The sequence below is a fragment of the Stegodyphus dumicola genome, chromosome 2, assembly GCF_044657685.1.
Source record: "Stegodyphus dumicola isolate Sdum_Otavi_A_Nest chromosome 2, ASM4465768v1".
Taxonomy (NCBI): domain Eukaryota; kingdom Metazoa; phylum Arthropoda; class Arachnida; order Araneae; family Eresidae; genus Stegodyphus; species Stegodyphus dumicola.
The window spans coordinates 6,641,934-6,657,075 of NC_140769.1; the positions used below are offsets into that span (position 1 = coordinate 6,641,934).

At 33.6% G+C, this 15,142-nt stretch overlaps 1 protein-coding gene and 1 long non-coding RNA gene across 2 annotated transcripts in view; one reads left to right on the top strand and one right to left on the bottom strand.

The window, feature by feature from the left end:
* The window catches only part of LOC146998351 (uncharacterized), a 197,402-nt gene that overhangs the window by 179,426 nt on the left and 2,834 nt on the right, over positions 1–15,142 (bottom strand). Inside the window, exon 2 of the long non-coding RNA XR_015039380.1 lies at positions 1,403–1,566. This is a non-coding gene — a long non-coding RNA (uncharacterized LOC146998351). The remainder of the gene's footprint in view (positions 1–1,402; positions 1,567–15,142) is intronic.
* LOC118190099 (follistatin-like) overlaps positions 6,345–15,142 on the top strand; it is a 244,600-nt gene continuing 235,802 nt past the window's right edge. The window contains exon 1 of the mRNA XM_085810414.1: positions 6,345–6,501. Within this exon, the coding sequence (XP_085666540.1) occupies positions 6,414–6,501 (88 nt within the window). The 5' untranslated portion in view covers positions 6,345–6,413. The remainder of the gene's footprint in view (positions 6,502–15,142) is intronic.

Genomic DNA, 15,142 nt, shown 5'->3' on the forward strand with positions numbered 1-15,142 from the left:
AGAAAGGTTGCGCGTTTCTTAAAGCGATAGAATGCCTTTTATGTGCATTGTAAGTCTGTAGGTAAAAGAGTTGGACGATCTGCTCCGGAGCTGATTCAAATAACCGATTCACTTTACTGTATAAATTTAATCCGATTTCAGAAAATGAAGTTTCAACCCTTTTACAGTTCATGGAGAGCTCTTTCTGGATGAATGCCAGGAATAAAGACCTGCTATTTGTTCATAAACTGACTCATTTTAATGAGCAAATGAACACCTGATTGGCGAAAAAAAAATGGTCTTGTTGGAAGCGTGCCGGGGAAGTTCTATTTCCATTTTAGAGGAGAAAAGAATGTTTATCTTCCCATGTTATATGTGAGTTTAATTTTTATCATTTCCCAACTTTTTGAGAAATTCTTATTCTAGAATTTTGTTGTTAATTCTGAGAAAAAAGGAGGTTTTGGGTAATCTCAAAACTACAGTTGAAAGATATCAGTCCAGGGGAGTTAGCATTTGACCTAGTTTATTCTTCCGATCCCACGGCTCATTCGATTCTATTCACTGTTCTCTTCCACCTCGCTAACCGGTCCCGATCGCACTGTTCGTTCGATTCTTTCCGCTATTCGCTCCGTCCACGCCAACTGGTCCACGCCAGATCTTTTTCATCAAGGTTATTGTTAGTGAGCGGTAAGTCATAAAAAAGAACCGATTCACTTTAGACAGCGAACCGTTCTGATTCGATAGGATAAAAGAACGATTTTGTTCATCTCTAGTAGTCAATGGTTGGCTGGGAACACTTCCATCCGAGATGGTTGTAAGCAGTGGCTGGCTGTCGAATTGCTTAAGAAAAAGTCTGCTGTCCAAAAGCACATAGTCCTCGAAGACTTTCTATAATTAACTGCTGGTTAACTTTACATGAGGGCTATTTAAGTTCTCAGGAGTTTCGAAATAAGATAATAATAATAATAAATAAAAAAAAAACTGAAGATGATTTTAGTATGTCCAGAAGATATATATATATATATACTATGCTGTGCTATGATATGTATTTTAATCTTTCTTTCCTCAACCAATTTCTCTATGGCATGCGTGTAAAAGCTCAAAGGATTGGATGTTTGTGAAGACTCGTTGTGTCGTTAAATTTCTTCAAAATGAAGACCAAAAATGTGACGTAAATTCATTCGTAGACTGCGTAATATCTATGCAAAAATATACCCAAGCTTTTAATGATGACTGTAAATGGTATCAGGAATTTCAAAAAGGATGCCTGAAAAAGACGGGAAGAACGTCTGCGGTCACAGATATTTTTCTCATCGAAGTTATGGACCAGTTGACAACAAACTTCTGTGGCATATTCTATGTTCGCAAGGGAAGCAGAAAATGCTTGGAAAACAATTTTATTTGAGATACAAAAAATTTTTACCTTGCCACTTTCGAAACAACATCCACCTGAACACGAACGCCTGCCTCAGCTTTCCTGCCATCTCCTGAAGCATCGGGAGAATGCCTCTTTCAGTACCTGTCGGAGTTGTCATTTTGCAGCGTCTTGGATGGTTTGAATTGTCAGACATCGTTGGTCATAGTGATCTGAGTTGGTAAGAAAGAACAGTTAGAGATCTAGTGATTAAAATGGATGTTAACAGATAGGTATCTGTTACTGCGCTAACAGTTTTTTAACTGGTGATCCTCAACAAAACTCTTACACAGCTGCCACACATTACATCTATTATCCAAAAGCTTCGAGTTCGTAAAGCTAAACTATGCCCCTTAATTGCTCGAAACAGTGTTTTATCAATTCACAACAAGTTACACATTTATAAGTCCGTTCTCCGTTCTCTACTCTGTTATGTTAGTCCAGTTTGGGCCTATACCAAAAAATATAATAGAAAAAAGCCACAGACTTGCCAAAATTTTGTTCTTAGGCAAATAGTTAAAGCGGATTGGTATATCTGCAACAATAGAGTTCATGAAGAACTGGGAATGGAGCAACTACATTCACCTATCTGTATACAAGGTGTGTCAGTATAACGTTGACAAACTTTCAGGGGAGATAGAGAACACTTAGACGATGGGAAATCTATTAAGAAAGCATCGTTGGTAATGCTTTCTTGGCGCGGTAGTGACGACGCAAAAGTCAGGAAAGAAAGGACACAAACGGGGGGGGGGAGAGAACATGTTTATTATTATGAGTGCAACAAAAACAAAGAAAAAACAGCATAAAGAGACAACGATCATCATCAAAGAATGTGTTCGAAATTACCCGAACTGTGATGCATGAACCGCTCGTCATGCATCTTCCATTCGTGATGCAGATCTTCCATGCGAAGACGTCAGGCTTGCATCACGGCCCGAGCTCATAATTTCGAATACCTTCTTTAATAACTATTGTTGTTTATTTTTGTTCTTATTTGTTGGTTTCTGCTGTACTAAGTATAATAAAAAATGTTTTGTCTCACTGTTTATGTCCTTCCTTTTTTTTCTTTTTGTGTCGTCACTACTGCGTTAGGAAAGCGTTTCCGACCGTGCATTGCTATGTGATTTCCCATCCTCTAGGTGTACTCAGTCTCTTCTGAAACTTTGTCAACGCTGTACTGATAAACCCTGTATAAGCGAAATATCACTGAGTCATCACCAGAACTCCGAAACTATACATCCGATTGACTTGTAACTTCGCATAGTTACTCATTCCATGTTAACTTCGCATAGTTACTCATTCCACGTTGTAGACGCGCACTAAGAACGGATTTGACGTAAATCCTGTCCAAAATAGATTTTTGTTATACAATAGAAGTTTTTCATACATTTAGTTTTCTAATCCAAGTTCAGAATTTTCTTTTATTTTTGCCAAAACCAGGTATGAAATACAATGTTGCCAATGAACGCATTTTCCTTTAAAATGATCAAATTGGTAAATACTCGTAACTTGCATCTATCCAATGAATACAAGCAACATTTAAATGAAAGTTAATAATAATATTTATATTTAACTATTATTATAAGTTTCATGAAAATAAATGTTATTATTAAGAGAAATAAATTATTGTGATGAAAAATGAAAACGTTGTTGTTATTTATAAAAATTGCCATACATATAAAAAATCAAGGCCAAATAATTATAATTGATTAAAAAATTGATAACAAAGATAATAACACTTATTTTCATGAAACTGACGATAACAGTTAAATATATATAAACCATAGTTTTATGTTGGCAATTTTTCGCGGTGTAGACCTACCGGATCCCGCCAGTTAAATAATGGGAACGCATTCCAATACCTCATGGGTGATGTGGAAATATGTGCAGGTCAGATTCACTAATTGGCACTATATTTCCCGATTTTAAATTAAAAAAATTTACATTAATTATCAATTCGAAATTAGACATTTCGTCCATATAAGAAGTCTAGATTAACAGATTCACATTCAAATAGATAGTGTGTCCAGCAAAGCGGGCGGATACCAGGTAGTATTATTATAAACTTGCTAAAAGCTTTTTATGAAAGACAAAAAACAATTAACAACCCGGCCATTAAAATTTGCAATTATGACTACAATGATCTAGCCCATGGCCCAACTGAATGCATATATTATGTAGTATTTATTATAATGCCTTTACGGTTTATGTTAACCTTCTCTTATTGCGTCTGCTATGCATTGTTTTAGTCTTACCTTCATACTATTTATATGTAACTTGTCGGATTCAAATTACCAGTGTTCGCCTAACCTTGCCTTTATCCATACGCTAACCAGCTCGACGACTTCTGAGCTGCATTCATTTGACATCGCTTTATGCCTTTAGTTAAGCTGCATGCAATAGTTGTAGAATTATGAACAATAGTTGTAGAATTACGCGATATACGATTAAGCCTAACGAACAGCCATTTGTTTACATTTGAAACTCGGTATAATAGTGATGTAGTCAGTTTTTGCAGTGCCTTTTTGCCGAGTGGGACCACAAGTAAACTTTCAGTTTTGTGCACCGAAAAATGTGCCTTCTTGCCGCTGGGCGAATTGCTTGTTTTTGCTTAGAAACTCTAATGTTAATTGTAAAAAAAGAATTTAAACTGTTTTAACTGTATTTTGTGTTTTATGTTTTTCTGTCTTTTACAATAAGTGTTTATGTATTTTTGCTTGACTGCGAAGTGAGTACTGAATTAATTGGATGAGAAATACATCTTTGACGAGATTCGAGGAAATTAGTTTAAATGAAATGCAGTAAAAATGTGTGTTATTTAATATACCATACAAGGAAGTCATATGGGGTCCATATCAGATTTTTAATTCAATATTTAGTGTTAAGTAAAAATAAAATTCAGCTGAGAAAGAATTTTAGTTTTTAAAACCTTTGGCCTTTGTTTCTCTTTATCTCCTTTTTTAACCTAAATTCTTATCAACATAAAAATCATAATATCAAATTCTAATTAAGGTTTCAATAGAATAAAAAATAGAAACCATAAAGAGAATTGAAAGCTGAATATATCTCTACAAAATATTATCGTCACTACACAGTTATTTGAATAATAAAATTAAAATCACCTTTCTCAGATGATGAAAGAAAATTCGATCGCAAGCCACAAGTAAAGAAACAGAGTTACGCTTTGCCGGAATGGCAACTTCAGAAGAATGTCCTCAGGATCGTCATACAAGAATTGTACTCGGAATTTTGTTTAAGACGCATCAGTTATATATTTATTCTTTAAATAAAATTTAAATATATAATCAAAGATAGATTTTATTATTGAGAAGAGTCTAGTTTTTACTTCATTTGAATAAAGTGCGGGAAGATGAATTCCGGTTCAGCCTTGAAAAGGGAAGGAACAAGAAACCTTACTGTCACTATTCGATTTTCGAATAAATGCTGCAGAGTTTGATGTCTCTAGGTATCGTTATTTTTTTCACAGTGCGAAAATTCATTCAAATTCTTCATTATTTAGTTTCTTTAAATATAATACATGACGATAATATTTGGTGGCAACAGTTTGAAAAGTGAACCAACGCAGAAAGCGAAACGACGCAGAATGTCGTTTTAAGACTAATAGCCCTTTGGGTATAACGCCCTTTTGGGCTAAAAACAAAAAGGAATTTGAAAGGTTTTATGTTTTAACAATCGCTCAAAAGGGTTTGTTAAGGCTTTTTTGGCTCCCGCTGAGCTCGTAGTTTATAAATCTGCTGTTGTACTCACACCTGCTAGCTTTATTATTAAGCACCATTTTCTTCGCACTTACGCGATATACGATTCAACAGCGGAATCGCAAAATTTTCTAAATCAGCATAGCAGCATTTGTTTAGAATTCCTGATGCAGTGTTAAGTGTTCGCATAAACATTTTTCCATTTTTTTCAATGTTTTCTTAGTTTATAAAGTCTTTTCTTCTTCCTTTCCACATGCCTTCGCGGTGTAACTGGAAGCACACTTGCCGCGTATTCGGGAGGTCCGGAGAAGAGTCCCGGTGAGGGCACTGCTCATTATTCAAGTCTCCAGCATCAAAAAAGCCCAATGACTCTAAAAGTTTATCATATCAATATTCAGGTTTCTTAGTAAGATAGCTTACAAAACTCCTTTTTTTAGGTCTTTTTATTATTTTATTATTTTTGTGTGTTAACTTTATTATTTATTAACTATGACGTTGTTCGCACTGAATGCCACATAAAATTCAATTCTACAGCAAAATCACAAAATATTTGAAAACAACGTATCCTTGGAATTTCTGGTAGACAGTATCGAGGGCTGGGTATAAAATTTTTTTTATTCCGTACAGTGTTGCCACTGCTCGCTTTCAAACTCTTTATTAATCAAATATTCATTAACGTTTCACAAAACATGAAATGAACAATAAAAATATAGAACTTCGTTTTCTGAAAATGCTGAATCTTTTTAATTATACAGATCACGAAGTAAATGCATTTTTATTTTTTAAATCAATCCGATTCAAAAGTGGGAAAATTAAGCCTTCTAAAAAACTGCATCTGTGGCTTTGAAGTAGCTTAGTTTATTAATTCGCAAAAGTTTGAGAGCTGCATTTTACCGAATTGCAACAGATTCGAATGAAAAGTGAAACGACGCATTTGTAATAATTCGACGCAAAATGGCAATTAATAAAATCTCGATGATAATAACAGGAAAATATTCTCCCCTTCCGAGGTGAAATATATGACTGTCGAGTTTAAAGAGTGACAAAAAAATAAACTGCATTATTATTATCATCCCCATTTCAAGGTCCTGTTTTTAGATGACCAGAAGTTGCAGAGTTCTTCGACTCCGTTTGTGTCCTGCTCATTAGCATGATCGGCGGAGTGCGAGAGAAAGTTGGCGACGGGAGCTCCTTTTTGGTGTGGCAACCCAGTGTTTAGGTATGGAGCCGGCAGAGGAGAGAAGACAGAAGAGAAAGCAGTCGAAAGTGTGCGAGAAGTTGTCCTTGTATGCTCATAGAAGACCATGGTCGGTCCATCGCCTACGGCGGGCCATCACCTGATGTTTCTCGCAGTTGCTGCCGCCACCGCTATCCTGCTCCCGACATCTCAAGGTAAGCGCCTCTCCTCTCCCGGTATGCCACCGCACTTGCCGAAAACGTCCCGCCGAAATCCTCTTTCGAAGATGGAACAACAAACTTTGCATCACGCTAATCCGAAACTGAAATTGTCCCGAATTTGAAATTGAGCCGAAATACCTTTTTACATTCCTTTTCTGAATTCAAAATCTCGGTTTAAAAATACACTAGAACTCCAATTATCCGAATCAACTGGGACCGGAGCCTATTCGGATAATCAACAATTCGTATAACTGGATTTTTTTTTTCGGAAGAAAGGGTCTACGCATACTTTAATTAATTACTGTATGTTAAAAATGGGAGAAAAAACTATTTTCAAAGAAAAAAAAAAAAGGTTTTAATTGATTAAAATGAAATAGCAACACTTTTGTATACATGTTATGTAGCGTACTGTACAGTACTTACAAGAGCTGAAAGTCTTTGCTTGCATCTCGGTCAAAGTAAGCTGCTTGACGTGCACCGTGCCTTTCTTAGCCACCCGTTACTTGCTCAAAGGCAGGGCTTCTTAAACATTTTTCAGTTGCGATCCCTTTTTATAACGGAGATTTTTTTTCGCAACCCCAGGACCCCCATAAGCATTGAGCAAATCCGACACACGAGTGAGTGAAACTGTCAATTTTTTCACACATACCATTCAACATACTATTTCACTTTTGTGTCATTAACATTAACTTTTTATTTTAAGACAGGGAACAATGTGAAAATTTAAAATAAGTAACAGGCGAAATGACAGCGTCACGTGCAAAAGCAAGTGAAATGAACGCTTATATTATTAAAAAAAAATGTGCCGAAACGTTTTCGTTTTTTTTCTATGTCTGTATTGTCTTTATGCATTTTCAGATACATTATGTAAAAATATTTGGTAATTGTAAAATTATTATAATACGTTAGAGAAATATCAAAAGTGCTAAAATTTTGGCGACCCACAATTTAAGAAGCTCTACTTTAAAGGATGAACAACTAAGCTTCTTAGCTAAGCTCGTAGCTTTTTCACAAAGAATCGGAGCCGAAATTCGGTTTCCCATAGAACTTTGCTGCAAAAACCACTTGAAAACGACACCATATAAATTTTTGTCTGTTGCTGCCTTGATTTTCTTGCAGAACTTCGTTTACAAGCAGTTGGCGCGAAGTTTAAAAGTGTACATTTGCTCCTTTTAATGTCTGAAATCGTTGATTGTCCAACACTACGTTTCCGTCTTAGTTTTTTTTTTTTTTTTTTTTCTTAAACTCTGAAAACGGTTCGGATAATCAGCGATTCGGATAATTGGAGTTGTACTGTACAGGAAAAGGAAATACTCGTGTTTATAATTAACAGAAAAAATACTGCTAAAACAATTTCATTGTTCTTTCCAGCAGTATAATCCGGAAAATAAGTTCATTTAATTTCGTAAATTGATCCGATATTCAAAACTTTAAAAGTAGCGCGCAAATAACATACGAAACTAAGTTATATGGCATTCTTAGAACAAAAATTGCGAAAGAATTTGAATGCTGATGGTTCGTGAGGAATATTTTCATCGCTTTTGCAGTATATAAATTAAAACCTTTTTTTAAAGAGTCCGGTTAATCCGAAACCCACTTTATCCGCCTTCACTAAATCGGGAACTGATTGTTCAAGAGTTTTCACATTTCGTCCAGTGTTAGTTTTCATTCTCTATCAGTGCTTTTAAAGGGTCTTCTGCCGATTGAAAATTTAAAAAAATTGTAAAACAGTTTCATCATTTTTTAAATTTATTTAGAAACTACCACAAGTATTCTTTATTTCGAGCGCATTATTTCTGTATGTAATGAAAACACTCTAGCGTATAATGATTCGAATTTTGTTTGATTATTTTTAATGTGGACTCTATTTTTGTTTTTAGTACAGGAAAACTTATGAACAAACTTTAGTTAGATCTTTTACCACCGTTGTATTCCGCGGGGGAAAAATCGTAATATTTAAAATTTTGTGGAATTTTTTTTATGTTCTAACTTTACAATCCAATGGAAAAACATTTTTTCTTCGCTTCAATTTTAGAGATACCTTCAAATCTGGTGCGTCTTTAAACTTTTATTATGATTTGTTTTCTCCACTAAATTATTTATAGTTACTTTATAATATTTTAAACGTAATGTCTAACACTCATCATAGAGAAATAAAATGTTCTGCTATGAAAACTATGTATGAAATTCGATGATCGTATTTGAGCAGACGCCACATGCAGGAAAAAAAAGTTTACTATTATTTATTTTTTTATTATTATTAGTGTGTTTTAAAAATATCTTGAATATTAACCATTTTTGTATTCAGTATTAAGATGTTTACTGTTATACTATTTTAGAATTCGACGCATATTCCTTCAGAATAGCCATCTTATTAAAAAAAGAAAATTTCTTCCTCAACAAGCATCTTAAAATGATATTTCTTATCATTTATCACATCTTTTAGTTTATCTAATATACACATATCTTAAGATTTTGTTAAAACTCACCATCGTATAACTATGGGCAATAGAATTTCTTGTTGCTCTTCTTTCTGTAATCAACGAAAGTGATAAAAGTGGCGATATGGCGAATTTTCGCGCCAATTCGTGAGAGCTCATTCGCCATGGAGAGCAGTTGGTGAGTTCGACGAGCTGTTTGTTGCTCTACGACCTGCGACGATGCTGCGCTCAAGAGTCATCTCGACTTTGCAGTTAAATGTGCCGAATCAGTTGAAGTCGATTAGACGGCGGCTGGTTTTGTTCGTTAAATAATTATGACTAGTTAAATTTCCGGGTTGTTATTTTGGCGTGGCTGCGTTTAAGCCAGAATGCCGTTTTATAAATTTCCATTAATGGATCAGGAGAAAATCGTTGTTTTCTAAGTCAGTGGTCTCAAACCTGCGGGCCGCATTCGCCCCAGAAGGAATTTTGTCCCGCGGCGAATGCATTTTACTGTGATAATGTAAGGATTTCAAGATTTTTAAATTCGAATTTGTATTATTTTCATTTCAGTTAAAAACGAACATGAAAATTTATAAATTGAGCTAATTATATTTACTATGTGATATAAAATTTATTAATAGAATTTAAGATACAGATTCGATTAGCTTATACGCGTATTTATCAAAAAATAAATACACTCAGTTATGAATTTTTGCATTAAGGATAATCACTTTATTTGGGTATATATTTATTTATAAGTGAACAAGCTTTTTTTTCTTTTCAACCGTTAAAAAATGAATGAGAAAAGAACCAGATTGACCAATGTCTACATACTTTATCAGCTACTAATTATTTGTGTAATTATTAATTTCTGGTGTATACAGTATTTCCTCATGTATCCTGCCCAGCTTTTTAACGTTAGGTTCTGAAAATTTTTTAAATATTCGCATAATTTCCTCATTCACATATAAATTTTCAAATACGTGATTTCACTTTACTTCTATTATTTACGTTCCAGTTCATTGTCGCCTTATCTACTGCTGATGTATTCATTCTTTCGAAACCCGAGTCTTTTGACCGTTCCTTTTCTCTTTCTTTCCTCTTATGCCCATCTTGGAAAATGCGGTCAAGACTCATTCATGTGAGGTGCCCCTGGGGCTTTACAAGGTAACTGAGCTGGACACGTTGCTCAGCGGACTCATTTACCGTCAGATATCGGCGTAATATCCATCATATACTGTAATGCTAATATTAATAAGTATTCTAGTTGACCCTGTTTAGCACTTTTTAGGGAAGGAAAAAAAAAAGGCATTTGCTGTAGCTACGCAGTGACTCGCACAGTAAATAAAGAACAGGAAACCTATATACAGTAGGCAAATACTTTCCCATTAATATTCATGTATAATATATATGCTGAAAATTTTAGGGCAATTTACATGTCATATACAGTCATTTAATAGATTAACTTGTTGCTCTTGTCGTCGCCACTCATCTCACTTGTCTGACAGCAAGATCAGAACTAGCGCAGGAAATTCATCCTGGCAAGGAGTGCAAGACAGTGCCTGCCGTTGGCAAGAGCCTTGAGCACTATACAGGTGACAATTTAGACCCCCCCACCCATTTTGATGGAGAGCATCCTGAGGAGACGTGTCAGAAGGTTTCCCTCCCCTCTTTCCCTACAATCAACCTCCCGACAGGATTTTCGGCTCGCCGCATATTTAGAGTGCCCCCATGCCTCACAGATACTGTAAGTTTGCAAATATCCTTTAGGATTCGAACCCGAGCCCTTCGGTACGTAATCAGAGCTACTAACCACCATCCCGTTTGGGCGGCATAGATTAACTTTGACAGCTTCCTAAAAACACATGAATTCTACTTACTGTAATTACTTTTGATAGTATTTAAATCAACAGTTCAATAAAAGACACTCGATAATAAATAAATAATAAACAAATAAAATCTGAAAGTTTTCATATTTTAAATGACGTCCAAAGGGGCGTTTTTTTAACGTTTTGTGTGTTACCTTTATTTATTAAATGTCACGTGTTTCGCACTTAACCATAAAGTCGAATTCAACAGCAATGTCGCATAATAATTTTAAATTGAGCCTATCTTTAGAATTTCCGATACACAGTCTCTCGCGCGCTGAAGATAAAAATGTTTTTTCTGTACAGCTGTAGAGACATTAGGATTTTTTTTTCTTTTTTAGAAGCAGGCAAGATGAAAAATTAGCAACGCCTTCACCGGGAATCGAACCATGAACCTCTGGAATACTAACCCAGTGTGCAGAACCACTACACCACGAAGGCACGCTAGGAAAGCAGAAGAAATACCTTATACAACGTTGCCATTACTCGCTTTGAAATTGTTGAATTTGTTAATAAAAAAATTCGTTAAAGTTTTACAAAATATGAAATCGATAATAAATTTCAAATTACGGCTATCAGATGCTCATATTTGGTGAAAGATTACGTTATTAAAAATTGGATGGCTTTAGGTACCGTTGTTTTATCACAATGCGAGAAACATACATACATACATTCATGCAGATTCTGCATTATTTAATTTCTTTCAATATAATACAGGGCTATATATATGGATACGCGGGAGTTTTGCTATTATTTGGCGAAAGGAGTTTTTACCGCAAACGTAAATTAATTTTATGAAACTAGGACACGTTTGTAGATTTCCAACATTTTTCAGAGGAGGTAAGAATCTTTTGAACAACTCTTATGATTAATTAAAGAACTATTTATACCTATTCTTGCAGAGAGAATTAATCCAAGTTAAAATTTTTCTGTAATGGTTTTCAAAGCAAGGTAATCTGAATTATAAACGCTTTTATTCCAGGCTGAATACTCAGTTCTTTGTGAATATATTAACTTTACAAATTTCTGTGTAAAAGTATTCGATAACATAATTATTTTTCTAGCTAGAAAATTCGAGGTTATTGAACTTTTACCCATAATTTTGTTTACTGGTCGTGTAATTAACCCATTTTGGAGCAAGGCAATTTCATTCCTTCGTATAATCGCTATCATCGATTGTTTACATCGTTATTTTGGAAAGTTTGTTAAATTTTCGGCTTAATCGTTTGCGTAATAATCTATTCTGAGTAAGTTAACCGGCTGAATAATTCATCCGTTTTCCATAAAGGATTTAATACCTGCGCAAACTTTACATCGCAATTGCATTTTCTATCTTCTTCCATATTCATGTCCATTTATTTTCACAACCATTTGTCGTAAACATATACTTACAGTTACAGAAATGCTTTCAATAAAAAAAAAATCATATTATGCTATTTTCAAATTCGAATAAGCAATTTTATATATATCACGAAATATAACTTTTTATATGCGTGCAATTCCTATAGTTATAAATGGTAAAAGTTCATAATTATTCTAAAAAAATAAAAAGAAGCACAAAATGCACAATTCTCTTATAAGAAATTAATGGAAAGTTACATAATCTATAATATGTAATTATAATTAAGTAGCTGAATTATCAAACATCTCAGTCTGAGATCATATTCAGGGATCGTACACAAATTGAAGAGCGAAATACGTAAATTCGTACTTATCTAAAAATGAAATATTAGTTTAGGAAAAAAAAAAATATTTCAATTTAAGACAGCAAGAATCGGGGTGATATTCATTAATTTGCGGGACTAATTTCGACTTCTTCAGCTGCAGAAGTGAAAATGACGAAACAGAAGCCTGTGCTCAGGCGATAACAGCGAGGGGAAGCTACTGGTGCCATCTATTGATAAAAAATGAAAGCAGTTACGAATTTTGAATGAAAACAACTAACAATTTCTTTAAATTTGAGGTTAAAGACGGATTGGAATTGGGATTGTTAATTATAACTGAAAGATTTTTAATAAATTTGAAGAATCTAATTCCCAACAGAATTTTTTTTTAATTAACTTTGGATGCAAAAAAATGAAAAATGTTATTTTTCTGACCAGCAGTGTTAAGTAACAGAGGATTTATATGTTTCGTTTTTCCTAACATATGCTTCATGTTCCTTAGCGCGAAATTTTAAAGCTCTTTTAGTTTGACCATTGTAAATTAATCCTGTGTATACCGCCTTGTTCTCAATGGTGTCTCTAAATGTGAAACTGCTAATTTTATTGATTAAAATAACAGCTTAGAAAAATGTTTCTGATGTAATTAAATAACAGTTATTACTCATTTTCAAAACTAAGATTTTTCGCGCACGAAAAAGATTTTTTTAAGATGGGTCAGTTTTTCGAGCACGGGAGTCAAACAGTTCTTTAATTAAAAATGTGTTTACGAATAGCAGTTACGAAAATAAAAAATCTGATGTGTACACCACATGACTTCCTTGTACGGAATATTAAATTATGCGCATTTTTTCTTGCATTTCATTTAAACTTGTTGGATTGAATTAAATCTACTTCACCGACAGCGCATAAACCACAATAGAATAAATGCATTCTTTAAAATTCACTCTAGTATTTGTTTACCATAGCGAGACTCTGGCGCTAGATTCACTTAACGGTATTATATTTCGTTCATATTATAACTCATAATGCACAAAATTTATATCATTTAAAGAATATAATTATCTAATCGTTGCCACATGTTCTATTCAAATACTATAATAAAGCTAGAATGATGTATAAAAGAAATTAAGCAAACAAAACAAAAAAGAAACAGTTATTCACAGACGATTTAGTATTTCTCATTCAATTAATTCAGTTTTTATTTCGCGACAAGGCACAAATACATAAAAACTCAAAATATCTGTATTAAAAATTACAACTTAAATCTTAAACACTTATTTCCTCGAAAAAAATCCAGAAAGGATTAAGCATGATTTAATAGGCAATAATAAATGAAGGCGTTATCTTTGCTGTTGCGAAGCTAAGTTTCTCAAATATTGGCAAAAAATCCACTAGTCTGCTGTTTCAAATGTAAACAATTAATGGCCACCGTAAAAAAAAAAAAAAAAAAAAAAAAAAAAAAAAAAAAAGTCTGAAATTTTTCAGATTTTAAATTACGTCTAAAGGGGCGTTTTTTTAACGTTTTGAGTGTTACCTTTATTTATTAAATATCATGTTCTTTGCACTTAAACCATAAAATTCAGTTCAAGAGCAATATCGCAAAATAATGTTAAATTAAGCATATCTTTAGAATTTCCGATATACACAGTCTCGCGAGCTGGAGATAAAAGTATTTTTTTTTTTTTCTATATAACGTTGCCATTTCTCGCTTTTAAAGCATTGAGTTTGTAAATCAAAAATTCGTTAAAGTTTTACAAAATATAAAATCTATAATAAAACAAATTCCAAATTTGGGATTTCAGATGCCCATATTCGCAGTAGGATTTCGTCATTCAATATTCGATGGCTCTATGTACCATTGTTTTATCACAATGCGAGAAATAGACAATCATTTATGCAGATTTTTCATTATTTAATTTCTTCAAATATAATGCAGGACTCTAACATTTTGTGGCAACAGTTTGAAAAGTGAACCGACGTTTATGAGTCCGACGCAAAATGCCAAAACGAAAGCAATAGTCCTTCGGGACTAAAATCCCTTTGGACTAAAAAAATAAAAAAAAAAAAAAAAAAAGGCTTAGCGGCACTTAAACAACTTTAAAATTGTTGATAATTCTAAAAATATTGCACACAGATTTACTAAAGACATAAAACTTTAACCGGAAGATAAAAACAACATAATTCAATCATTTTTAAAGCAAAAAATGTACAATTTACAAACATATAAGAGTAAAGAAAATGAGATCACTGAGCCGGGTAACAGAGTGGATATATATATATAAATATATTTATATACGCACATCAACATGTTATAACAGTCCTATATACAAAATTTCAACGTTCTGAGGCTACTCGTTTTTGAGTTATGCGAAATACGTACGCACGTACGTACATACGCCACGAAAAATTCTCTTCAGAATTAATTTTAAAGCAGTTTTATAATTTTTTTTGGAGGAAACGAGTCTTTTATTCTGTCCTTACGTACAGATATCACGCAAAAACATCGTTAAATTGCATTCGATAGCGGTCAAAATGGATATTTTCGTTGAAATATGCTGCCTGAAACTTTTCGCGATTACAATACTTCCTTTTTACTTCGTACAAGGAAGTAAAAAGGCTCTGTAAACAATTTTACGGAAAGAGTGTATGTATAGGTAAAGAAGAAATTTCGGCAAATAAA